The sequence below is a fragment of the Telmatherina bonti genome, assembly GCF_933228915.1.
Source record: "Telmatherina bonti genome assembly, chromosome: 21".
NCBI lineage: Eukaryota > Metazoa > Chordata > Actinopteri > Atheriniformes > Telmatherinidae > Telmatherina > Telmatherina bonti.
Genome location: NC_136630.1, coordinates 16,626,846 through 16,654,165, shown reverse-complemented (window position 1 = coordinate 16,654,165; position 27,320 = coordinate 16,626,846). Strand labels below are relative to the sequence as shown.

General features: G+C 37.2%; 2 protein-coding genes across 2 annotated transcripts in view; both read right to left on the bottom strand.

Moving 5' to 3' along the window:
* The window catches only part of lrp2b (low density lipoprotein receptor-related protein 2b), a gene marked incomplete at both ends in the record, with an annotated part of 37,408 nt that extends 26,573 nt beyond the window's left edge, over window positions 1-10,835 (bottom strand). The window contains 25 exons of the mRNA XM_079260546.1: window positions 57-434; window positions 552-668; window positions 784-906; window positions 1,023-1,262; window positions 1,351-1,629; window positions 1,785-1,922; window positions 2,039-2,169; window positions 2,293-2,418; window positions 2,583-2,775; window positions 2,964-3,173; window positions 3,389-3,529; window positions 3,712-3,914; window positions 4,041-4,247; window positions 4,491-4,714; window positions 4,889-5,058; window positions 5,200-5,328; window positions 5,544-5,660; window positions 6,098-6,241; window positions 6,519-6,635; window positions 6,726-6,842; window positions 7,917-8,027; window positions 8,136-8,252; window positions 8,752-8,874; window positions 9,014-9,124; window positions 10,769-10,835. Of these exons, the coding sequence (XP_079116672.1) occupies window positions 57-434; window positions 552-668; window positions 784-906; window positions 1,023-1,262; window positions 1,351-1,629; window positions 1,785-1,922; window positions 2,039-2,169; window positions 2,293-2,418; window positions 2,583-2,775; window positions 2,964-3,173; window positions 3,389-3,529; window positions 3,712-3,914; window positions 4,041-4,247; window positions 4,491-4,714; window positions 4,889-5,058; window positions 5,200-5,328; window positions 5,544-5,660; window positions 6,098-6,241; window positions 6,519-6,635; window positions 6,726-6,842; window positions 7,917-8,027; window positions 8,136-8,252; window positions 8,752-8,874; window positions 9,014-9,124; window positions 10,769-10,835 (4,033 nt within the window). The remainder of the gene's footprint in view (window positions 1-56; window positions 435-551; window positions 669-783; window positions 907-1,022; window positions 1,263-1,350; window positions 1,630-1,784; window positions 1,923-2,038; window positions 2,170-2,292; window positions 2,419-2,582; window positions 2,776-2,963; window positions 3,174-3,388; window positions 3,530-3,711; window positions 3,915-4,040; window positions 4,248-4,490; window positions 4,715-4,888; window positions 5,059-5,199; window positions 5,329-5,543; window positions 5,661-6,097; window positions 6,242-6,518; window positions 6,636-6,725; window positions 6,843-7,916; window positions 8,028-8,135; window positions 8,253-8,751; window positions 8,875-9,013; window positions 9,125-10,768) is intronic.
* Window positions 10,836-15,354: 4,519 nt separating this feature from the next.
* On the bottom strand, window positions 15,355-21,468 carry LOC306771378 (mucin-13-like; the record flags this gene model as incomplete). The annotated part of the gene is made up of 10 exons (XM_079260545.1): window positions 15,355-15,540; window positions 15,627-15,897; window positions 16,130-16,217; window positions 16,982-17,019; window positions 17,105-17,150; window positions 17,937-18,100; window positions 18,232-18,284; window positions 18,442-18,551; window positions 19,907-20,032; window positions 21,414-21,468. 10 exons carry the CDS (start codon window positions 21,466-21,468, stop codon window positions 15,355-15,357), a joined length of 1,137 nt encoding a protein of 378 aa, XP_079116671.1.
* Window positions 21,469-27,320: the final 5,852 nt, after the last annotated feature.

Below are 27,320 nucleotides of genomic sequence, written 5' to 3'. Positions count from 1 at the left end.
GTCTATGAGACAACTCATAGACTTAGTGAGGCATGAACATAATCTACAAAACTTACTGCAGATAGGGGACTCATCTGCGCCGTTGGGACAGTCTTTTTGGCCGTTGCACACCTTGTCCAGGTTAATACATACTTGGTCAGTGGGGCACAGCCACTGACCAGATGGGCAAGAAAAGGGAGGGGTGGGGCAGTTTTGCTCATCACTCATGTCCCTGCAGTCATTCTCACCATCACACAACCAGCTCATTGGGATACAAATCTTGTTGGCACACTGGAAATAGTTGGATGTGCACGTGACTGCTGGGCATGTGTTATGTTCATCTGATCCATCTTCACAGTCTGGGTGGCCATCACACTCCCATTCATCAGGTATGCAGAAACCATCAGTCTGGCACTGGAACTCATCGTCATGGCAGAGGCCTGGTCCTCGAGTAGCTGAAGATGTCAGAGATATTTGAAATGGCTTTGTTTTAACATGGAAGTTGTTAGTAAAATGTGAAACTAAACATATTTTGGTGTATTTTTATATGTCAGTGTTGTGTATTAACATACGACAGTCTTGTTCATCTGTATGATCCCTGCAGTCAAACACTCCATCACACCGATAACTTGAACTGACACACTGGTCCCCACTGGCACAGGCAAACTCATAGGATTGGCAGGAAAATTCTTAAAGAGGGAAGAAGAAAATAAAAAACACGGAACAGATTAGAAAATAATATAAATATCAATTCTCTCTGCACTACAGAAAGCATTTGTTTCCAAATGCATTCTAGATTCCCACCACAATCTTTCTCATCAGAGCCATCCAAGCAGTCCTGGTCTCCATCACAGACGTAAAAACTGCTTATACAGCGGTGGTCAGGACACAGGAAGTAGCCCGAAGGGCATGTGGTGATGGTGGAATCTGTCAACCAAACACAGATCTGTACATCATTACATTCAAAAGGCAGTGTGTGAGCGTATCGTGTTTTACGAAGTGCGACAGAACTCTGAAACTATAGTTAAGCAAAACAAACTCACTGCAGTTGTGTTCGTCAGAGCCATCACCGCAGTCATTGTCACCGTCACACAACCATGTTGGAGAGATACACTTGTTGTTGTCACAGGTGAAGTAGCTATCTGCACAGGTGGTAGGAAGACGTGTCGGACAGTTTATTTCATCAGAACCATCCCCGCAGTCATCTATGCCATCACAGCGCCAGCTGCTGTATATGCAGTGCTTGTTGTTGCAGGTGAAGGCATAAGGAGAGCAGGTCGCTCCTGGTCAACATAACGGAGAGCATTAGTTTCCATGTATTACCTTCTGGAGTGCTACAAATACTGACGAAACCCAGTAAAACAGACAAACCCGTATTTGTGCAGTTGGTTTCATCGGTCTTATCTACGCAATCAACAATGCCATCACAGCGGTAAGAGTTGGGCCTACAGCGACCTTCATCACACTCAAAGGCATTGTCGCCACAGTTGTTGTCAGGTGGGGGAACAGAATCATCCTTCACGCAGTCTCTCTGATTAGCCTGAAGCTTCATCCCATACGGACAGCCGCATACCCGGCTGTAGGAGGGTGTTGGAAAACAGAAGTGGCTGCACTGTCCATTGGGCACCATGTTGCAGCGGCTGGTGAAAGCTTTGGGAGGAATGACAAAGAAGCAATCAGTAGGTTTCTGGATTGTTTCTGCCTGAGTCATTGTGCAGTCATTGCCCTAGCTTTACCATTGCGAAATATTCCGGATAAACTAGACTATTAAACAGATTCCAGTCTCCTGTTGTGAGTGAACTTACTACTGTGGACGTCAGCCATGTAGGCCTTAATGTTCAAGATGCCGGTGATTCCTTGTCTGATCATAATGTTTCCCCCTCCATCTCTCTTTCTCATCTCAAATATTGCTCTGGTTCTTGTATCAGCCACATACAGGTAGTCTATGAGACAGAAATAGTTAATTGAACATTGAAAAGACAAGTACTTAGAGTTTAAGTTAGTGGTCGCTGCATCAGTGATTTTAACAGCACATTTACGAAAAAAAAAAAAAAAGTACCTAAATAAACTGTCAAAGAGTACGGCTGAGTAATCTGGCCAATATTGGTAAAAGTCTGTCTGTCATTTCCTTCAGTGTTAATGTGACCAATCTGATCAAGAAGGGAATCCACCCAGTACAGTCTGTCCATTCTGAAAAACAGCAACCACAAGCAAATAACCAGGGAACCAGAAAAAATATTGTGATCACAATATGTCCTATTTAAACCATTAAGAAGGGCCATTTGAAATGAAAATCAAATCATTTCTACTTACGTGTAGTCAAGAGTGAGGCCGTATGGCCATCCCAGTGTTGTGTTGACCAGAGGGACAGCATTGCTGCCGTCAGTGTAAGCTCTCATTATGACCGCTGGACGGTACCAGTCAGACCAGAATAGGTATCTTTTTTTAGATTGGGCAAACAAGGATAAAAAAAGAAAGAAAACTGGTAACCACACAGGTTGATGTCATTTAATCTTCTTAAGTTCAATTAAGTCTTTGTGACTTATGATTGGCTAAGGTAAGCAACTCTTCACTAATTCTTCTACTTTAATCTGAGCACTCACCCAGCACTAGGATGCACTGCAATTCCCTTTGGGTTCCTCAGTCCAGTAACAATGTCTCGTCTTGATTTGTCCGTCACTTTGAAAGCCACCACCGACCTGTAGGAAGTTGTTGTCCAGAACAAGACCTTGGAGGTCCAGTCATAGGCCATGGCATCGACAATTCCCACTCTGTATCCTGTTAGAATCTGCTGACCTAATGGTGCATGAAGAAGGTAAAGTGAGCACCGAGAGACAGAAGTAAGGATCATGTTTTAAAACAAAAATGATTCATAAGAAATTAAACCTGTGCGACAAACTAACCTCAATATAGAATTTTCACATCAGATCGTAATTCATGACCTTTTAAAGGGGCTTTGCTTCACACATGTAATAAAAACTCACCTGTGCCATTGAGGTTTGACTTATATACGAGACCCCTGGACCTGTCATTATAAAAGATGGCTTCCTCATTTCCATCAAACTCCACCGCTGAGCCAGAAAAAGATGTTCCAAGCCCTGTGAGAGGAAGGGTGACATCCTCCTGGAGGGATAAGTTCAGAGGGATTCCTCGCACCGCCAGAGAAGTGGCCAACAACAAATAGTCTTTTATCTCTGTTTCACAAAAAAAAAACAGAGAAGTACACGTTTTATTCATGTTTTCATGTTGCCCACACAATAAGTCATAAAACTCTCTCTGAATGAAGGAATGACATGAAATTATGTTTGAAATGTTGTATTTGAGTGCATTACATTTAAAAAGATTAAATAAAAAATTGAACTGAGAAAAAAAAGGAAGAATCAATTAATTTTGTCCTCAACCAACTCACTGAAACAGGTCCGACGATCAGGCTGCAGGTCGTAACCATGGCGACATTTGCAGCGGAACCCCAATCCATCATTGTCAGTGCGGTGACTTAAAACACAAATGTGCTGGCATCCACCGTTGTGTCTGCCACAGGGGTTCATCACTGCAAGTCAGAACAGATGTGATATCCCCATAACATCATCAACATCCATCACTTTAGTTTTCCAGTGTACTTGTTAAAAAAATAAAACTCTAATTTTTTTTTTTTAAGATAATTTAAATTTAGCTCTGTGTTGACTTTAAAACTGTAACTCTGCTCAAGCTTCAAAGTTTAAAACCATTTACCCAGAGGTTGCAGGACAGAGTGTGAGACTACGATGTGGCCTGGCCGATTTGCAGTGCGATAAAGGAGCGCTGGGTTACTGCCATTGAAACGGTTGGATCTGATCACACCCATCTTGGTCCAGTCAGTGAAGAATACATGATTTTCAAATACAGCCATCCCAAAAGGATGTGGAGCCTGTGTTCCACCATTGAGGACCATTTTCCTTAGAAAAAAAACAACAAAAAAACTCACTTACACAACACCATTAATACAAACAGCATAGTTGGACCCTTTTTTCTCCCAAGTTGTCAATGCATACTGGATGAAAACATTTTAAGTACAACATTACCTCTCCAACCCACTGTATGTGACGGTCTCCACTGTGTCAAAGTGGCTGTCAGACCAGTAGATCCTCTGGGTGACAATGTCAAGTGTGATTCCAGTTGGTGTGCCGAGTCCACTTCTGACCAGCTCTACACGATTGCTGCCATCCATGAAGGCTCGTTCCAGCTTCGTCTGCTTATTGCTAACTCCCATGTCTGTGAAGAACATGTAGCTGCAAACAAAGAGTTAACATTTTATTTAATGCTACGCAACAACAAGCTCCTTCCACTCTAACAAGCATTCACTTCTACTATTAGAAAATAGTGTACTATCTCAAGTACATTATGACAGGACAGTTTACTCAAACACCTCAAAACGATGCCTTAACATCCATCTTTTTCAGTTATGGATGATACGCTATGCTGCATTAAAGTAACGTGCAGCAGTTTTGATGAACTAAAGCATCTAAACGCACCCAACTGTAGGATCCAAGGCGAGGCCATGAGGAGTCTGCAGGTTTTCTGCTATCAGTGTCACTCGATTCTCTCCATTATAATCACACACATCAATGCGTTCCACCATAGCTTCCAAAACATAAAGTTTGAAGTTGATCCAGTCCACTGCAAGATTCTGCACATTGTGGACTGCAGCAGTCAGAACCTCCTTTATGTTATCTCCATTATAGTTGGCAGAATAAACCTGGGAAAAGAAATAAATAGTTGAGGGTGGGTGCACAAACCACATTTGGTTAGTTTATATTCCAGTTCATTAAATTGCAGCTTAACTATACTGGTGCAATGTGGATACACACATATCTTGTCTTTGCAATCATTTTAATAAATGACAACGTTATAGTGGCAGTGACAGACTGACCTTTTTGGCATAAGTATCACTCCAGAAGACTATGTTGCTGCGCCAGTTGTAGGCCACTCCCACAGCGTAACCTCTGCCTTGAGATGGGACCAGAGTTCTGACAAAGCGCCCATGTATATCAGCCATCATGACATCACCTCCATTGGTAAAAATCAGCTGTGGCAAACCAGCTAAGAAACACAAATGCCAGATAGTAGTAATGAATGTATTTTTAAAAGTAACAGCGGCAATAGAAATAATCATCAGAGTTATTATTCATCATCAGCGTCAGCGGATCAGTGTCATACAGTAAAGAGAGCCGTGTAATGTACCAGATACATTGGCCTTGCAGATATGGCCCTGCTCTAAGAAGTATCCATCAGCACAGCTACAGTGGTGTGTTCCAGGACGATCTTCACACAGCTGGTCACAGATCCCCCAAATCTGACAGTCATTATAGTCTGGGTAACAGAGCAAAGAGCTTTTATAGTACTGATCCATTACTAGTAATTTGCGATCACAGCACCATGAAATTGCTCCAGTAACCTTAACATCTCAACGCATTCACCCCGGTGTTCTCTGTGCTTTTTATCTGTGATAGCTAGGACACAATCTACTTCTATTCATGCTATAACAAATGCAGATTATGCTTTCAAAAGATAAATATGATACTTACCTGTACAGGATCGGCTGTCATTGGCAACTATAAAGCCATCTGGGCAGTAGCATGAACCACCCTGAGGAGAAGGGTGGCAGAGATACTCACAGCTCAAGGTTGAGCAGCGATCCAGACCTGCGAGTACAAATTAGTCATCGCACTTAAATTCAGCTAAAGTAGATGATCACCAAATGAGCACGCAATTTCAAATTCCAATTCAAGAATATCCTCTTTAAAAAGTCTGAGTCACAATTTCCAGAAAATCACATACCAAAAACAGTTAATCTTAAACCAGATGCGTGAGGGCAGTAATAAGGAAGACAAAGTCACCTGCTGACAGTCTCAGCAGCTGACCACTGAGGAATTTTATGAGGACAATAAACCATGTTTAAAAGCCTTGTATTAAAAAATACAGTCAAATGACAGCATTAAAATGTCATAACATTTTTCATATGCCTGCTTTTACTCTCATTTACACCTTGATTACAGTTTAACCGCATTCACCTCAATTTTATACAAGTGGACAATCATAAACAATCACACTCATGTATGTGAGAAAAAGATACACTTACCGCAGGTCTGCTGTGCAGTAGAGTTGGTTTCATCTGTACCTCCAGGACAATCCAGTTTGCCGTCACACACTTTACCCACTGATATACACACTGTCGATCCCGGGCATCCCCACTCACCAGGGTAACAGTCCCTCGAGTTACTATCTAGAACACACATGATCACACATAGATGAATCAACATATTCTTGTTCTCATTTCAATATGCAAACATTTAATCTAAAAAATATACACATTTTGAGCCTTATCAAATGTGTTGATAGCATTTCACTTCTTTATTTTCTTCAGTTGTTTTTTTTATGTTTCAATAGCTTTAGAAGAGTTATTTGTAATGCTTCATAAAGGCTATTCTAACAAAAATGTCACACTAATACCTACAAAATGAAAACTGCTGAATTCCATATTTTTGCAAAGGTTTTCTCACCACATCCTCTCTCATCACTGTAGTCTCCACAGTCGTTGAACTTGTCACACACCCAGTTCTGAGGAATGCAACGTCCACTGGAGCATGTGAACTCACTGCCTTTACAGCTGGGGTACACTAAATAATGGGTGGGAGAAATAGCAGGGTGCATTGATTATTATGTCTTTCTAAAAAAAAATGTCTGCAAATGACTTTTAAATTCCTTACCGCAGCCTTGCTCATCACTATTATCCCCGCAGTCGTCCCAGTGATCACATACAAACGAATGTGGGATACAGTAGCCATTTGCACACTGGTACTGGTGGATGGGACAGTGCTGACTTGCTGCAAATTGGTTTTAAAAATAGTTTCATTAATAAAAAGTCCTCCAACCTGTTAATAAATAACTTAAAAAGAAGTATTTACTGGAATAAGGAAGAGGTTGTAGTAGATTAGAAGTAGCCTACTGTGGTGATTGCTAGTGCTAAACTATGCTAAACAGCGTGGAAAATAACATTAAAGGTGGAGTATGTAAGATTTTCAATATTTTAAAAATAAATTAACAAAAAAAATAACTACAATCATAATTAGATAGTTTTTTTTAAACATGTAGGTTCCAGTCTGTCCGTATTTGATGTGTTATTAAATTAAAAGTTTAATTAATGACAAAGACCCTTCTTAAATGTTTGCCTACCAGTAAAAAAAAAGTGCTTTTTGTCATTTGTCATTAATTAAACTTGTAATTTAATAACGCATCAACAATGAACAGACTGGAACCTACGTGTTCAAAAAACTTTCTAATTATGATTGTAGTTATTTTATTAGTTAATTTATCATGAAAATATTGAAAATCTTACATACTCCACCTTTAAAGATGAATAAAAAATAAATTAATTTAAAAAAATCCACATTAAATTAAAGATAAACCTGGCAGGGCTGTAGTTGTTTGGATTATGAGTCTAACTTGTAAGTGGCAGTCAGTCAGTTGTCTCTGTCACAAAAAACCCCACAAATAAATAAATACATTTGAAAAAGTTGCGCAAAACAAACACGCCAATACCACTCTCTGTTTGAACTCACACATGGTTTGGAAAAGTACTTTAATTCAAACTATGAAGAGGGGTTCATTAGTTTACAGGTGGAAAATTTACTGACTGCTGGGAATTTACTGACCGCACGCGCCCAATGTTGTAAAAGTACAATAAAGATTTAGACCGGAAGCGACTGTTTCCCTTGTGTTTCAAAATCATAAAATAGTACACAAGGATAAAAACTTTAACTGAGATAACTAAATAAATAAAAATAAATCAATAAAAGTAAATAAATAGATGATGATCACTTTGACCTTCATTCTTTCTACCCTGTACCTTTAATCTAATCTTTTTCCTGTTTATTAAACAAAATTGAAACTGTACTTACTACAGTTGAATTCATCAGAACCGTCTCTGCAGTCCTGCACCCCATTGCAGTGTTGAGAGTTATTGTAACAGGCCCCATTTACACATGTCTTCTCCGTGCAGTGTGGATAGTCTGCAAAAAGTCACTTTAATTTGTTATTTTGTTGTTATTCTGTAATATATACAGTTTATACATCTTATTGTCACATAAGGTCATCAAGGTCAAAGCTAAATGTCTTACTGCAGTTGTTTTCATCAGAGTTGTCCACACAGTCCTTCATGTGATCACATCTGTATTTGCTGGGGATGCACTGACCCTCCTGGCAGGTGAACTGGTCTGGTCTGCAGGTCCGTCCATCTGAAACAAGACTTACAAGAGTAAGTAGGTGTTGTGTCAAAGTATGTCTCATTGGTGAAAATTTCACTGATGACGCTAATCCTTAAGGGCTGATCCATAACTTCTGCAAACATTTTACAAAGCCTTCACCGTTATAACTCATTCCAGAGTGACAAAGTACATCACAACCAACAAAAAGCACCTTTTTTGCTGACATATGAGAGGAAAATACCAGAAGGTTTGTGGCAGTTTTCTTCTTATGTTAAATATGTTTAATAGTATTAGAATTTCAGTTGTGCCATTTGGTATTTGTTTTTTTTTCTTGAACTTTACACAGCAAGAGAATTTCACAATGACATGATGTGGCCACCTAGTGTTTTCAGACTTAATGCCTTTTTTTAAAGCTTCAACCTGATATAATACACTTTATGAGCCGTACTTCATGCTATCTTTCATCATGTATGTTCATCTTCCAAACAATCCCCTTTCGTAGCATAAATATTCATTATGTTTACTTTACCACATGCTCTCTGTTCATCTGAGCCATCGATACAGTCTTCCTCCCCATCACAGACAAATCCCAATGAGATGCATTCACCACTTGTCACACACTTAAACTCCTGCGATGTGCACGGTGGAGATGCTGCCAAAAAGAAAAAAAAACAACAACACACAATTGCCTGACTATGTGTTGATATTTTGAAGTCATGTTATGTATTGGATAATGGGAAAAAATGGGCCTTTGTGATGGTTTTAGTCTAGTGACTGATTGCAATACTTACGACAGTTAAGTTCATCTGAGTCATCTGTGCAGTCTTTAGTTCCATCACACCTCCAGGCTATGTTAATGCATTGACCATTGGTGCACTGAAACTCATTACTGCTGCAGCTTGCTACAGAAAACACACAGAAACAGGCAGAAAGATTAGTTTACATGTCAATTTTGTCCTTGGGGATAAGACCTGGATTTGCATAATTCTAAATGGAAAGTTAACATTGATTGTTTACATCATTGAAATTGTTTAAAATAATATCCCATGTCATGTTAAGCTTAAATTTCAAGAAAAAATGTTAAATGTTTTTGACAGTAGATGACTTATTAGAGCCACAGGAGAGATATTTTATTAATTATATTCCAACTATTTTGAATTGATGTAAAATCTTTCTAAATTTTTAAATTGAAACTGTTAAAGTAACACATTACCCCTTTTGATTTATAAGCTTTCTACATTGTATTGGTCAGTTTTGATATTTTCATTATTTACATAGAATGATAATACAAAGACACACAAAGTCACGGGGTTTGATTAGTTAATTTTTCAGATTTTAAAGTTCATCAAAGTGTGAGTTTCAAAGTCATCACGGGTTTATCATGGCAGAATCTGACCTGTGATGACCCTAAATAAAACCTTTCCTTTAGCATAGTTAAAAGCACTAGAGTTTGAACTTTTAATTGATTATTTAGATAAAAACAACCTATTTTCATTATTAGCCAACATATTAGAAGCAGGTCTTTTAGTTTTGATGGTCATTTAGTTAAATGAAAATTTAATTTGTGCTCAGATACTATTTGGTCAAGTTCCACAAGAAGACTAGTTAGTAAAGTAAATCAGCCTGAAAAGGATGTTAAGCTGTCACATATAACCAGTGCAGGATAAAATGTTATTTAAAATACACTTCATAGTTTCTTTGACAAATGAATTACTATGTTTATGACCTCAGCAGTTTATATTTGTTCCTTGTGCAGCATCTGAACCCCAAAGCATGTGATCTGGTCTTAAAGAGAAGTTAATTCTTCACCATGAATGATTGGTCTACTCGTAGCCTTGGAGGATGTTAAGTAGTCCTTTTAAGTTGATAATTAATGTTAGAAAGAGAGGAGTGATACCTCATTCTTTCTCCTCAGCTTTTGTAGGTTTTGTGGATTTTTCTGTTCTCATGAATGCTTTTTTGTTTGTCTATATTTGTTGGATTAAAAAAAAAGTTATACAGCCAGTATAAAATTTGCTGGAGAGGTAAGGTATGGCAAAAAAAAATTATTATAAAATTATTTAATATTTATCAGTTTAATTAAAGTAAAAAAAAAAATAAAAAAAAAAGGAGATCAGTCTTGGAGAAAGATCTAACTGCTGAAATTCTGATTACAACTATGTGTTTTAATTGTGAATGAATGTTTGCCACATTTTCCAATACACAGGATATAGTCTGATTATTTTCACAACATTTCACATAAAGAAAATATTTTTTTACAGTTTAAAAAGTGTTAAAACAGTTGAAAATGTCAAATTTCCTGTTTTAACAGCTTTCTCATCGTGAAAGTTGCTCATAACCGTCAGCATTTTCTTTTTTTCTACAACTCATAGTTTACAGCAATAACAAGAAATAAAAAATAAAACTGCATGATTATCTTTTAGTGATATAGCAGTGTACTGATGCAAAAATACAAAGAAAAGCAAGTCTATATAAATCTGACCATAGCCCATACTGATCTAGTCACCACTGATGTTTCGAAATAAAAATCAAGCATCCATACATACCTTGAGCAAGTTGAACTCCTTGGGTTAGCAGCAGAAGAGACAAAAGATGAAGACCATTAAGGTCCATAATTTACCATGTAGTTTTGCTCTGCAGTGCTCTTGTGCTTCACAGCTCAGGTATTTAGATTTGCAAAGTACTCATGCTCAGTCTGCACCCATGACTCTCTCAGCCCAAATGATCTCAAGGAAGATAATGACTTTGAGATTGAGATGTAAAACCCTGAGCAACCAGCAGACCAGTAATGTGACATATAGTAATAGAACTTTTTTATGGCTTTCCCCTTTACATAAACTTCATCTAACATTAACTTTTACCTGTTGATATGTTGTTCACATCAGCAGAAAAAGCTCATATTTGTGTAACAATGTGTGTGTGACAGGAAGTTCACCACAGACCTCAAAAGCAGGTATTTGAAAATATAATAAACATCAGTTTATTTTCATTATTATTGATTATTGGTTTTTAAAAAGCCCTTTTAATGTCATTTTCAAAGTTTTTGGTATTCGGTGTTTGCCTCTTTTGTTCAGTAAGCTACTTACATGTTCAGCCTTTTAAACTCCCCAAATGAATTTGTGCTATTCATATGTCTGTGTGTCATGCATGGTGTCTTTTGTAGCGTAGCAAAAAGTTTGAGCTGTGAATTGTCCAAATTGTCACCAAATTTTATCCAAGTTGTCATAGTAAATGAACATGAATCAGTGAAACAATCAATGCAAAAATACCATAATAGCTTTATGGTACTATTGGGCTTGTAGATCCAATATTGCAGAGCTGTGTGCGTATGAGAATCAGTATAATATGTAAGTCTTTTTTTTAAAATAAATAATATTCTATATATATACCAGGCAACAATATAAATACATGCAAGACCAGACGATTGACAGATACAAACAACTTACATTGACATATTAGCAAGAACACCATATAAAAAATGCTCATCTAGGAATGACTGTAAATGCAACATTTGCAAAAACTGCTGATCAGCCTTATACATCAGCTTGTGGAAAATTTCTGCCTGTTCCTCCAATCAGAGGAAGAAACAGCAGTGAGATGTTTGACAGTTTCCTCAAATGAACAACTATGTAACTATTAAATCAAGACTATTCTGCATGATCCTGTTAAATATTTATTTTAAAGAGTGATATCAGCGATAAGTCATCCTGGTTCATATGCAGGAAAACATGCCCATACCATAATACCTCCCCCATCATGTTTCACAGCTGAGCCAATGATCTGTTATTAATACTCACTGTTGTCCCCCTTTTTAAATGTAATGGAGACTGCTCCCTTCCCAAATCTGTTTTCACTGAGTGTTTATTCATGCAGGCTTAAACAGCCTACATTCATATAACATATGTGACCTGTAGGAGCTGCATGCAAGTCATAAAAAGAGCAGCTACAATTGATTTGTATTTTATGAGTGTTCCTGTCTCAATGTATGATAATAATGTATTTTAATCCAAATCATCATAGTTTTCTACCATTCTTACCTTCTAGTTATCGATCACAGTTAAGAAAATGAATATTTGGATGGTCTATATCAGGGTTCCCCAATCCTGGTCCTCAAGGACCGGTGTCCTGCAGGTTTTCCAAGTATCCCGCTGCAACACACCTGATTCAAATCAATGTGTATTTAGCAGACATGTGCAGAGCTTGTCTGAGTCTGAGTCAGGTGTGTTCCAGCAGGAACACTTGGAATACCTGCAGGACACCTGTCCTTGAGGACCAGGGTTGGGGACTCCTGGTCTATATGACTTGGGGCATGATGACAAATTATTCAGTTTGGTCTGACTAATCATTTTGCTGCAAAAAAAAACTGTCCTCTGTTTGTGGAGTATAGTATGTCAACATTTGAAGAACATTGTATATGGCTATCAATATTTCTTTTTTCAGAATGTTCCTAGAAATCTATTTTGTTCTCAGTAATAGACCTTGCTAAGCAACTAAACAAGCAACTCACTACTGATTTGACACCACACACATGCATGTTCATCATTAGGTGTGTAGTTGGGTGATGTAGAAGAGTATTATACACATCTTTTAATCACACTGTATACTAGAACAACCATAAGTATCATTAACGTTAAGATGCAGCATGCAGCATTTTTCTATCAGGTTATTTCTGCATTATTATCATATTTACGACCACAGAATCTGATGATAGGCAGCTTCTGCTGAATCTTTATTGGATTTTACAGTGCATAACCTTTGCCACATCCTCCCTGCTCAGCTGGTTTATAGCATTGTGGCAGAAAGTGTAAGCTCTCAGTATTCTTTTAATGTAAATGAAACTGATGCTTTATCAGTGTCAAACAACTGATGGTAAAACCTATGAGCATGAATGGACTTTAGCCCTGTCCTGCAAATAAAACTGTTCAGTGGGATGGCTAATTGATGATACTGAGACCAACAAAATTCAACCTATCATAGGTCTGCATGCTGCTGTATAGATCACTTGTTTGCTAATTTCCACACGCCAATGATTTTTTAAATTTAATATACTGTTTCTCAAATGGGGGTATGCGTACCTCTGAGGGTACTTCAAAGCATTCCAGAGGGTATGTGAAATTTTTGAAAACATATACCTTTTAAAATAATATAATATCATATAAACAGTTAGTATATTTCAATAAATGTAAGTTTACATTCATAAACTGAATTTACACTTATTTCTCCCAAAATCCCACATTCAGACATGAATTGAACCCCACCCGTTACAAGCCAAATCATATTTGTCAGTCACTGTCGCCTTGACAACGCAAACTATGGCGTCGTGGATGAAGCATAGTAGAGAGGTGCAAAACAATTGTTTTTCATGGTTAAAGTTTCATAAACCAAACAAAAAATGACAAAGTGCTGTATTTCATGTTTTTTTCTTGACCAAAAGTACTTTGCAGGGGTGGGTGTACTTGACTGAAGAAAATATCTTACAAGGGGTACTGTGTTGCAAAAAGGTTGAGAACCGCTGATTTTACCCTTATGTGATCATTGTTTTTCAGTTGTTACATGTTCAAGTTAATTCAACTCAGTTCAGCTTTATTTGAATATAGCGCCACTTCACAACAATGTCACCTCAGGGCACTTAACAGACGCATGAACCAATTCATGATAAATAGCTTAATTCAGGAAAACCAACAGATTGTATCTTGACTGTGATCCATATCCCCCATCCTGAACATGCATGAGGCGACATATTATGTTCATGTTGTTTTCCCTTCTGACAGAATTTACTTTTAACACAAAATGCCATTATGTCATTACAATATCAATATACGTCAAAATAAGGGGATTTAAAAGGACAACAACCAGTAAAAATGATATTGTAAACTTCATAGTAACTTCTGTTATTTATTAAAAATGTCTAAATGATAAAAATCATATTGGGCGATTCATGTTGGTTTCTCTATGATGGACCTGTTCAGGGTGGCTCCTGTAACAAAATCTTGCAGTAAATTGAAAGTAGTGGTTCAGAAAATGGATGCATGTTGGTGTCCCTTGTTCTGGATTACATCTGGGGACTTGCTGAGAAACCTGACTCTTCGGTGCCCTCTAGTGGTAGTTCTCAAAAGAGACACCAGTAGTTTGCACAGACCACCTCACACAGATTGGAGAACTGGACTATTCATGACACAGTTAGTGTAGGTTCACATATTTGAATGGACTAAATCAGATAATCCAATTAATAATAAATAAAATTAATTGTTGTGTGTAAGCACATGATTAACATAGATGGATGATTACAGAATTTTTAATTGCATTTGATGGATTTTCATGACTGATGAAAAAGCAGAAGCGGAAAGTTCTTTTAAAGTGGAATTTAATCAACTTTATCTTTAATAGCTTGAATTAAATACTATGTTACAGGAGGGGAAAAGTAAAGCTGACAAATACAAAACTTGTAAAACACTAAATAGTGTAATGTTGGATGACAGTTTAAGGCGTTCTTAAAAGTAGTTATGATAAAATATACTCTCAGTCATAGAAAAGAGAAAATCAAACAATTTAGATAAATGTTTCACAAAAATTATACTTAAAGGGCAACTTTGCACTTTAATTCAGAGAGAAAGAAAATAAAGCTCACCTCATTTACAAAAAGTTAAGCATTACACTAAAATTCAGGTGAAACCTTTAAAATAATCACGTGTAAATTCATGGATGAGCGAAGCATCCACCAGGCAAGTGGTTCCACATTTCTAGGTTTTGGCTTCATTTGAAGATCTGAGTTTTCAAGTAAATGAGAATAACTGATTCTTAGTTTACTAATATTTCGATAAATGAATGATGAGCGAGACAAAATATTGAAATTGCATCACAAAAAAACTTCAGGACAACAACAAAAGACAGGACTGACTCGTGACAGCTTATCATTGTTCAGAATAGAAGTTGTACTATTCAAGCCAAACACATGGTACAACAATACTTCTTATTGCACGCTGCATGTGGCACATGTGCAAACCAAAGCTACTCGTGTCTTTTTTATTTATACATTTGTCTTATATCTAAAGACTAAGTCTAAAGAAAACTTTATACATTTTTGATCTGGAGAAAAGTCATTGTAGGGTCAGCCTTTGTGATTCTGCATGATTTAAAACCGTCTTCCATCGTCGTGTGTGTAGTACGGGTTGGAATGGCCTTGCCTCTCAGCGTATGGGTTGACATGTGCTCTGCTCTGGGCATAAGGGTTGCTCTGGGGTCGTGACTGAGCGTAGGGGTTGCTCTGGGGTCGACTTTGAGAGTATGGATATGCATCATCTGGGTCATCGTTTAGCCGCTGTAGTAGGGAGAAAAACAAAAGTGTTTTTTAATCATTATTTTTATTTGCTAGGGTGGATTATAGACTCACAGAGGCATACCCACCGTGTTCCTCCCGGGCATCAGGTTTTGCCGGCTGTTGCTTGGAGTCATCTCCAGGTTATTCCTGCTGTCCCAGTTGTTGTTGTTGGATGTTGCCCGTGGGATCCGAGGCACCCCAATATTTCCTGCTGGACCACCGGCTGATCCATTAATTGAGGCTGCAGGGCGACTGACGAAGCTGCTATTAACTAGTGGGGCTTTGGCTGGAGAATGACTAACGTAAGGCTGCCCAATGTCTTCTTTCTTGCTCTTTTTGGAGCTTTTCTTTGGGGATCTAAAAAAAATTACATTATATTCAGATCATATCATAATTTACATTTCTTGAAAAAAACGAACATGACAAGAGCTTACTAATTGACAAAGACTATAACGTAACAACAATGAAGATTCATAACTGGCTACACCTTATGACACTTAGATTTGAGTGGAAGGTGTGGAAAAATGAACACTGCACAGATGCAGGCGCTAAAAGTGTGGAAAAGAGTGAATGAAGGCGAGAAACTCACTTCAAAGCCACGACTGGCAGGATAATGAGGGTGATGAGCAACAGTCCTCCAAGGACGGAGCCAACGATAACCAGCACCAACTTCCAGTCTAACAACCACAAAGAAGAGACTGTTAGCAGCAACGTAAACAGTTTAAAATTTTCCTAAAAGGGGCCCATCTTGCAGCTTTAGGTGTAAACTGATGATTTGGTACATCTGAAAGACTGTTGTGTGGTTGCTTCACTTTTAAATTCCATTAAAATGTTCAATTAAAACGTTTTTGACTGATTAATTGATTAAAAGAGTCTACATTTTTAAATAGATTCAACAAAGGTATTTTCCTGAGTATACGTTTGATTTTCCAATTTGGTGAAACAACTGCAAGTAAGAAGGTAATATGGTGCATAATATATCAAAATATTTATTAATTCGATATAAGCAATACACCTACCATGACAACAACAACAACAACAACAACAACTACTACTACTACTACCACTACTACTACTACTACCACTACTACTACTACTACTACTACTACTACTACTACTACTACTAATAATAATAATAATAATAATAATAATAATAATAATAACTTCAATAAAAAAGGAAAAACATTCTGACCATTGAAAATTAATTTTTAAGTGTTAATTTATTTGCAATAAATGTGTGATACCAGTATTAGTTGTGAGAACTGATTGTCAAGATTGTTTTATTTAAGCCACAAGTTTAAAAAAAACAAAAACAAAAACAGCAACAAATAAAACTATAGATTATTAGGGTCTGAGCCATACGAAGTATGGCAGGGCCCTATTGTTATCATTTGTAATTGTGTTGTTGACGTAATTTATACAGTACATTACATATACTCACTTTCTTCACAGTTAAAACCGGAATAGCCAAAAGGACAACTGAAAGATAAAAAGTGAGATTAGTATAAAATTATATAGATAGATAGATAGTTAGATAGATAGATAGATAGATAGATAGACGTACTTGACACACTCCACAGAATCCTGGGCTTTCTTGCCACTGGGACAAGCTGTTGAAAGATGTTAAAATCCAAAAAAATAAGGTAAGTTTGCATTTGCAATAACACAATTACTTTCCATGCTGATTAAATCTCCTTACCAAGACAAATCCTGTCACTGAAACTGGTTTTAATGTAGCCTTTTATACAGCTGCAGCTGAAAGAACCAGTCGCTGGTGTGCATGTTGTGGAGCCTTTATCACAAGATTCGCTTGCACACAGGTCTTTGGCTTTTTTAAGGAGAGAAAAGATGAAACGTTTACAACATAATATGCAAAACACACTTTTGTAGGAAGTTTCTATTTAGTTTTAGAGTTTATATTTTGTATGAATTTGAAAGCAGTCATAACAGAAAGCAAAGAAAAAAAAAAACAGATAGCAAATTAGGCATTTTTCATAGAAGAGTTGTAAGATTATTAATAATTCACTCTTATATTGCTGCCTCATGATTAGGGCTGTGATAACTATTACGCTGACCCATAAACAGTCAGATTAAAGTATTTCTAATATGTATAACATCCATGTTTTTTCCCTTAATACAATTTAAAATAATGTATTATTTAAACTTTGTACTGGATTTTAAGTTTGATGACACACTAATGAAATATCTTTTTAAAAGTCCGAAAACAGAGATCATGCTCAAATATGCAACAAAAAAGCATTATGAAACATATTTCCCTATTATACTTCGCTCTAAAATAAATCACACAAATGTTTTCTTTGAACATATTCTATCAAATCATGGGGATTTCTTTTAAGGGGAAATTATGATGTACTAGAAACATACTTTAAACTTACCATTAAATTCTAACCCTTCTAGTGGACATTTGTCACAAGTTACTTTTTCTTTGATTAGTGTTTCCACTTCAGCTTGTGTGATTGGCGAAGATGCCTCAAAGATGATCTCTACTGATGCTTCAGCTTTAGGTTTTTCTGTTGCCCTGGTGCTGCTCGAAGCTGGCCTATGTGGACAAATTGACACTTCGTAAAGATAACTTTCTGCGATGATTCAGTCCATCACAGTGCAAGTGAAAGGTAAGCAGTTGCTTTGGGATAAATAGGAAGTTGATCATGATGAAACTCTAAAACTTACCGAAATTCCAAAACTCTAGATCCAACGAAAGTTTCATCCTTTATGTCAGCTATCTGCATTTTAGAAACAGAATATTATTTTATTTAGACATCAGTGCAGCGCAGATTAGCTGTTTTTTTAAGCAGACTTCAGCTGGGATTTCTGATTATTAATATAAATAAATGCTCATGTACTTAAGTTAAAATAAAGAAGAGATAACCTGCTGCTTACCCCTTCAGTTATGTAATTTGAGGCATCTTGAAATTCCTTTGATGTCTTGTCTTTCAGCTTATCTACATATGTCACATCAGGAAGGCTCATCGTCCCAGGGAAAACTTTGGCTAAATGGAAAAACATAGTCATTTTAAAAGTGGCATACATCTACACACAAAAATAAAACACTATTTTTTAATTTGGAAATTGTTGTTTGATCCCATGCTCACAACAACTGTGAGTTTGGCACAAGACAGAGAACATGCTACAGAAAGTCAAAGGATCATGTCTTCAATATTTTTTTTTCATTAGAAACAGACTTTACACTGTTTACAACAGACATAAACAGCTGTAAAGCTGGAAAAATGTCTGAAATCTGTGACTGACTTTTGGCAGGCTGTATCGAAGGCTTGCTTAAAAAACGCCAAACAAAAGTCTGAAAAACTTACTTTTACCTTCTACTCTAAGTGTAACCCTCAATATCAATCAGCTGGTAGTTTCAAGGCTTCTTAAATATAAGATGATTTTCATTTAATAAATTACAATCCCATTTGAGATGATGTAGATTATAAAATGTTATTTGTCTTTTTTTATTGCTATTTTGCCCTATTTTGCTTTAAGGCAAGGCTCTTAATGATTAACACGATCCTACAGGAAGGGTGTAGAGAGTTTACATGGTTGTAAATCCACCGCTATCTGTTACAGCTTAAAGGAGTGAGATGGCCTCGGCCAAAGGACAGTGCTTAACACTGTAAAACAGAGGCTACTAACATGGTGGCATGCATCTTTTAAATAAAGTCTCCTGTTTTTACTTCGAACAACTAAATGTAAAACGATCAGCTATACTATTGGTGGTAGGTGGATTGTTTTCTCCTTTTTGCTCACCCCAATAAATGGTTTACCTTCTTATTCTGTGTTACTGCATATTAATGACGAACTTACTTCTCTGAGAAATCTGTCCAATGTAAGATGTCGCCATATACGTATGTAATACAAAAGTCACCACGAAGTGAGTGCTGCTTTTATAAAACAAATCAGTTTGCACTGAAGTTTGCACAGTAAGATGTACTGTATTTTTGCAGGTTTTTACCGTTTCAAGCATAAAAAGTGGTGTGGGGAAAAGTCTTCTTTAGGTTGACAACATTTTAGTTAACAAGCCACCATCTGGTGGACACACTGCTCACTTTTGATGTCTGATTTCCAAGTAAAATGATGGTATTGCTGATTTTTGGGATTCAGAATGACCCCCAAACCATTTCCCAAAACACTATGGCAATGCACTAACCATCTCCCTAGTTCTGTATCTGAGGAAGTTGCATTTACTTTCTCATCTTACCCTTCCTGAAGAGGCTTTTAATTGGAACTGATCCGAAAAAACTACAGACTGAACTAATTACAAAGAGACAACTCAGCAATGCTAATATCTACTGTTTCTCACAGATGCATGAACTCCACCCTAAAGTTTTGGAACATAAACACTTACCTTTGTTACAAGTATTGGCTTCATTGTTATAAGCCTCACCAGGCAGACACAAGCACACAAAGTTTTCACCAGCACGCTCCTCGCAGGTGCTTCCATCGCCACACGGGTTTGAAGCACAGGGGTTTTCTAATATGAAAAACAAGAGACAAAATCCCACACAAAATCAAACTTTTAAAGCATGAAAACTTGGATTAAAGAGAATTCCCTCCATTTGAACAATGGACAAATTACCTGGAGTTGGAGGGGTTCCACTTTCAGTAACTGTTGGTGAGGATGATGAGTTGTCCGGATTGTCTGTTGTTGATGAAGAATCTGGAGCTGCTGTTGTAGTAGCCTCTGTAGTAGGCTCGTCGGGCTCTTCGGGCTCTTCGGGCTTTGGAGGGTCTGGATTTTCCTCTAGAACATCTTGTGGTTCTTCTAGAAAGTGTTGTGATGTAGCTGGTGGAGCTGAGATTGGTTCGGTGAAAATAGCACAACGTAATCAGTTAATGATGACCTGTATTCTGTGTGTTAAATGTCTCCGAACCCTAACATGTCAACAAGTTCACAAAAAATAAATAATAAAAAGATAATTACATTAAATATAAATAGTTTAACTGTTTTCCACACATTTAAACAAGTATTTGCAATGGAAGAAAACTATAAACTTTAAAAGACATTCAGTAACTTATTCTAATTAGAAGATATGTTAGACAGTCTAAAACTTTATGATACTGAATTAGAATTGCCTGCATTTTCTTTTAACTTTAGATGGAAAAAAAAAAGATTAAATGTGTCAAAGAAGATTTACAGCTTAACAGCTGGGTGGGGAACAGGGCAGCGCTGATAAGCAGATGTTCATGGCTACAAATTGAGCATATAATGTTTCTTTTCGTGACAGCATAAACCTTTTGTTACTCAACAACACCAATGACTCGGGAGAGAAATGATTTCTCCAAAGTCAATGTAAATTTATTATCACCAGATTGGCAGCCATCAGTAGAAACTACACACAGTTTCATGTTGAGATTCAGACGATAAATCATTGTATTGTTTTGTTTTGTTGAAATTTGCAGAATGCTATAGATCAAGGTAATTCAATGATAGATGAGGAAACTAACTAAGTTAAACTTTCATCAGTAAATGTGAAATTATCAGTGCAAGTCAAACAATTACAAAAAGGAAGATAATTAAAACATGTCCTGTTTATTTTAGAACTATTGTTTCTTATAGAAATTACACATGTAAAAGTGTTAAAAAAAAAAAAAAAAAAAAAAAAGGTCTAATATATATGTAAAGCATAACACAGGGCAGAGGATCTAATGAGACTGATTTCATGATGTGAAGATTTTAGGCAGTTGGAATCAGCATATTTCTCTAACTAATTGTTTGTTTGTGAAATAAAGAAAAGCTTAAAGCAGTCATTAATATATCTGTTCATTTTTAGTCATTGTCCCAATGCTAAAAACATTTCCGTTTTGTAGTAATTTTTGACAAAAAAAAATCATACAGAAATCTTTCTACTTACCAAGAAAGGCAGCAGCAAGCCAAAGAACAACTAGGAATGCACATCTTTTGGCCATCGTAAAGAAAAAAACAGGATAGAATTTCACCACGAAGAAGAAAGCAGTGCTAGGATTTGTAGTTCAAGCTTTAATGCCTTAAAACCTTGAATAATGACAGTGAGGTCAGTCTCCACTGGCAGTTTTAAACATCAGCCACTCCTCCCAGGGCGGTACAGTGGACTAAGACGTGTTTCTAGTCTAAAAATAGAGTACACTAAGGAAGGCTTTTTTTATGCTATATATATCACTTTTGCAATATTCCATGACATACATGTTTCTGCTTTTGGTTATTGCATCATGGGCCAAATTGCGAGGTCAGCCCAGGTTAAGACTAGGCTGCCTTCCAGCTCCAAAACCAGCAATCTTTTAATGACGCCTTTATCCGCAATGTTAGGAAAATATTTGCAGAGTACTCATAATCTTAACAAAATGAATACATTTTAGTTTGATAGGAAAGATTTTTTTCTCAAACTGCAGAAAATGACAACTTTTAATGTTTTATCATACTGAACCCTTTATGTGTTTAACTTGTTGAATTTTAGTGGGCCCCCTCACGACACTGTTAGATGATTAACAATTATTTATTTTTCCAGCTTACTCTTGCACCAATTTCCGCTTAGCATAAAACGTATGTTGTGCAGTCATTTATTTCTATCCAGTTTAATGATAGTCTTCTTAAGCACCTCATTGCAATTGTTCCAGTAGACCATCTTATCACATAAGCAGTTATTATATTCTTTGATGGCCTTTACACCACCTTCACCTTCACCTTCTGTCATAACTGTATGACGTGCTATGTATAGTTCTTTATTGCGTAACTGTATGCCTAATATTTGCTTCCCAGGGTCCAAAAAGGAGCTCATCAATGCAAGCTGTAGCAAGAAGGTTTGCTGTATCTGTCAGCGTAGTGTCCAAAGCATGGAGGAGCTACCACTGGTGCCCTGTGCTCTTCACAGATGAAAGCAGGTTCACACTGAGCACATGTGACAGATGTGACAGAGTCCTGAGACGCTGTGGAGAACGTTCTGCCGCCTGCAACATCCTCCAGCATGACCGGTTTGGCAGTGGGTCACTAATGGTGTAGGGTGGCATTTCTTTGGACGACCACACAGCCCTCCATGTGCTCACCAGAGGCAGCCTGACTGCCATTAGGTACCGAGATGAGATCCTCAGACCCCTTGTGGGACCACATGCTGGTGCGGTTGGCCCTGGGTTCCTCCTAATGCAAGACAATGCTAGACCTCATGTGGCTGGAGTGTGTCAGCAGTTCCTGCAACACGAAAGCATTGATGTTATGGACTGGCCCGCTCGTTCCCCAGACTTGTATCCAATTGAGCACATCTGGGACATCATGTCTCGGTCCATCCACCAACGCCAAGTTGCACCACAGACTGTCCAGGAGTTGGCAGATGCTTTAGTCCAGGTCTTAGTAGAGATCCCTCAGGAGAACATCAGGAGCATGCCCAGATGTTGTAGGGAGGTCATACAGGCATGCAGAGGCCACACACACTACTGAGCCCCATTTTGACTTGTTTAAAGGACATTACATCAAAGTTTGATCAGACACTGTGTGTTTTTCCACTTTAATTTTAAGTATAACTCCAAATCCAGACCTCCATGGGTTGATATATTTGAATTTCATTGATAATTTTTGTGTAATTTTGTTGTGAGAACATTCAACTATGGAAAGAACAAAGTATTTAATAAAAAAAAAACTTTATTCTTTGTATATATATATATATATATATATATATATATATATATATATATACATATATTCTTCTTTTACACAATCTAAGCCTCAGACTTTATAAGTTACAGATTATATTCCTTCCCAGTCATTTTATGAGTTGATAGCAATTCCTTGTGTCACTGTATAAAATTCGGTAAGTTTTTAAATAGGATTTCTCTGTAAAATACAAAACTGTTTCCACACATCTAGATAAAAAATTATGTGTTGATAACAGCGTGTTCGAAAATGTTCTTTTGGCAGTCATTGAATGCACTTACTGCAGTGTTATTGGAAATCTGACGACCACTAAAAAACGGGTGGGACGACCTTTGATTTGAATACATCATTTGAAGTGAGATAAAACATTCGCTATAAACAGTTAAACAGCTAAAAAGAAAAAAAGCTGGTAAGAACTCAGTATGAAGGTTGGAGCACTGAAAAAATATCAGTTTAAACAGTTTAAACTGACGTTATAGAAACATTTAGACATTTATTATAAATATAATAAAATTGCAGCTTGTGACATGTTCACATTCATCCAAATGCCACATCTGAATTGCCCCACACGCTCCTCCTGAATTACTTGAGCGTCATCTTGGGTGTCAATGGAAAAAGAACAGGTTATAAAACCAGAAGTCATAGTAAGTGTTGTGAAGTGCTTGTCCCAGGTCATTCACTCACTACAAACAATCAATGAGAAAAAAAAGTTGGCAAGCTCCTTGCCCTTCTGGTCCTCGAAGACTCTTCTACCTTCACTCCATTTTCCACAAAGCATAGTGTGGCCATTAGCACTGTCACTTGATAACAACAGGGTTCCTGGTTCTATCAACAGCTGGGGCCTTTCTGTTATTGTGTTCCGTTAGTGCATAAGTGGGTTATATCTCCAGGTACTCTAGTTTTCTCCAGCTATCTATAAACATCCATGTTGTATTAAGACACAAGTCCAAAATGTGCAAAGGAGTGCTTGTGCATAGTTGTTTTCTTTATGGTCCTGTGATGTGACGCATGGATGGCCTGTGATGGACTGGTGACTCAACCTGGTTGTACCTCTTGACTTAAAAGCAGCTGGGATGGATGGATGGATGGATGGCTGCAAGGACGGACAGCCCTTGTCCAGATTCATTTAGGTCTCATGTTAGGAAAGCTGAAACACTCACAGTATTTGTCTAATTTTGTCCTGTGTCCATTGTTTTGGTGAAAACAGTTTTAGTCTTAGCTATTCAGGCGAATCATCCCCTAAAACATTCATATGCTTTAATACAGTTGAGAGTCATTGAGTGGACTCAACAATCTGACTTTCTTCTACTGAAAATACCTGATTTGGACAAAAGTTGCTGCTCAGATAGTTGTTCTTTCACTTTTAATTACCATATTATCTTATTTTTTTCTTCACAATACTTTAAATAATGTGTACGAAACATTTAAGAAAATTTTTGGTGACAAAAAAAACCCCACCCAAATAATTTCAAGTTCATTTTAAAGTTTATTTTTAAAATTTGATTTTGGTATTCATGTTCACCATCTCAACTATTCAAAAGCATTTCCGGTAAAATCAGACTCTTTCCAGAGACATATACAGTCTTCACATGGGTCTTTAATAGGTTTTATGAACATGTTATTGTGAGGAGTGTCAACAAAGGTGCAATCACTGTGCAATAACTGCCTGTCTTAACAACCATAAGTCCAAAGTCACCTCCAGTTGCCCATCTTTAACCCCACCCAGCGAGCTGTTCCTGGCAGTGAGGCAGATTCATGACGACTGGGAGCAGTGTATGGACATGGTGTTTATGAGGAAGAGGTGGTGAGACTGATAAGAGCTGAAGTAAAGCTCCAGAAAACCTTTGATCCTGAGCTCAGAGCTTCCTTCAAGGTAGATTACAGAGCTGACAGGGCAAGGGGTAAAGGGAATGTTTTTATCATGGCACTGAAAGTTAGGCCGGGTGAAAGGGCTCCAGATCAGCGGGAAGTCTTTTCATTTCCTTGCGAGAACAGCTCCTTGTGTCTAAACATGCTCTGAAATTTGATGATTTAGTGATTACAATAAAGTGCTCTTAAAATCCTTTCTAAAATGCCCCCAAGTGTGATTTGCTTGACATGTATTATTAGTCATGTTCACACTCACACATCAGAAGAGCAGTTAATGTTAAGCCATCTGTTGGTCTAAGTACTTATGAACCACCGACTTTTGGATATTGGTGTTTAGCTGCTCTGATGCAATATTAGAAAATAAAATGTGAACATTTTGCAGTAATTATATCTAAGCATATATAAGCAAAACTCCTTTCAAGGCATTTTAAGAGGCCAAAGAGCAAAATATTTCTGATACCACAGCAGTATTCCTTGCTGCACAAAACCTGAAGTCAGTCTAAGTGAAAACAATAGAGTCCTGCTGACATTGCATTCAACACAGGACCGAACAGCCGTTATGCTGGCTGCTTGTGTCGTACTCCAGAGTTGCATTTTGGTCAAGATACTCTGGATGAGTTGGTGGAAAACAACTCCATCTTCTGGTAGCACCTATAACACAGGTAGAAGCATACCAACCTCCAGGTTCACATGACACGTTACAAAGCATCTCACTTTTACAGCAAGGTGTATCCAGCTGCACCGTTTGTTTGCAGAGTTTATAGTTTTAGAGTTCAAAGCTTTTTATCTTGATTATGCTAAAGAAAGAAAGAAAGAAAGAAAGATATAATTTAAAATTAAAACTCAGGAATAGAGAACAAAGAATGCTCACAGACTAAAACGCAACGCATTCTGGAAACCTCCCATTTTCTTTGTGATGTGGTTAAACTCAAACTCTATTTAAAGCTGAACTGCTAAAAGCTTCTTAATTATTAACAGAACATCGCCAGATCCACCTCTTTGACAGGACCCTTTCTGGTTTTACAAACAGCTAATTTGGACTCTCCTGAAACCAACTTTAACAGTGCTCCTTGCAGTGCACAAGTTTGATACGTTCCTGACATCGCTTGGGTTTTGGAAAGACTCAATAAGCTGCTCTCACATTTACACAACTTTCATGTTAGCGTGGTTACTCACCAAAATATTTGTTTAAAAGTGGCAGAAGTGGAAGGAGAAAGTCCTGTTAACGAAAATACAAGTAGAAAAAAAACTGCTTTCAGAGGATAAAAAAAATCTGTCACAAAGAGAGAAAACATGCAGTCACTAATATGCCACTACTCCAAAACATTGTCGACTGTAGTTTGGTCTGGTTGTTTGTTCCCATATGCAGGAGAAAAACACTTGTTACTCATTTTAGGCATTTGAAGCTGCAGTATGAAGAAACATCAAATATTATGCTGCTAACCCAACTTACATTACTGATTATTTTACTGTTGCTCAAGTTCAACAATCCAGATTTTCTTCACTGTTTTTTAAATGTTTCACTTTAATCCTAACAGATACATTTAAGCATCCAATCTAAAATTATAATAAAAAGTCAGGGGGAAATCATGCTTTCTCTGTAAAAAAAAAAAAAAAAAGACAACATGCACACTTTTGTAACAAAAAGTTTTATTGGCTTCTCTAATCCGTTCATCTCAATAACAGGTACAGCCTGGGAAATTATATCACGAGGGGTCTAGAACAAATAGGACGAAGGAATGGGGAGGCTTCTGCTACAAAAATTTGGTATTGAGGTGACAGAAAAAAAAAAAGCCGTACAAAATGTTTTCATGCATACTGGAGAAAAACAAAAACAAAAAAAAAAAGAACACAGATTTTTAGTGTTTTTGTACATTTTTTGTAAACAATGTCCTAGAGATCATATCAAAACACATTATGGCAAGTAACAAAAATAAGGGATATAACATGAGAAGAATGAATGTTCTATGAGGCATCTATAATGCAACACTGCTTGGCGTGGATGTTTTTACAGAAAAAAAAATACATTTGCATTTTGATGAGTCATTTGCTCTATAATTGTAAACACAGGCAGTGTTAAATGATTATACAATATGTCGAACCTATACTACAAATATTTCCACTACATACATGAAACGCGTGTCCCTGCTTTCTTACGCTTTAATGATATGAGGTATATTTAGGTCAATCTTTTTGTCTTTTTTTCCCCCGCCATCTATCCCACTCTTTTTTTTTTTCTCTTTTCTAAAAGCATAGTGTGTTTGGAGTGAAT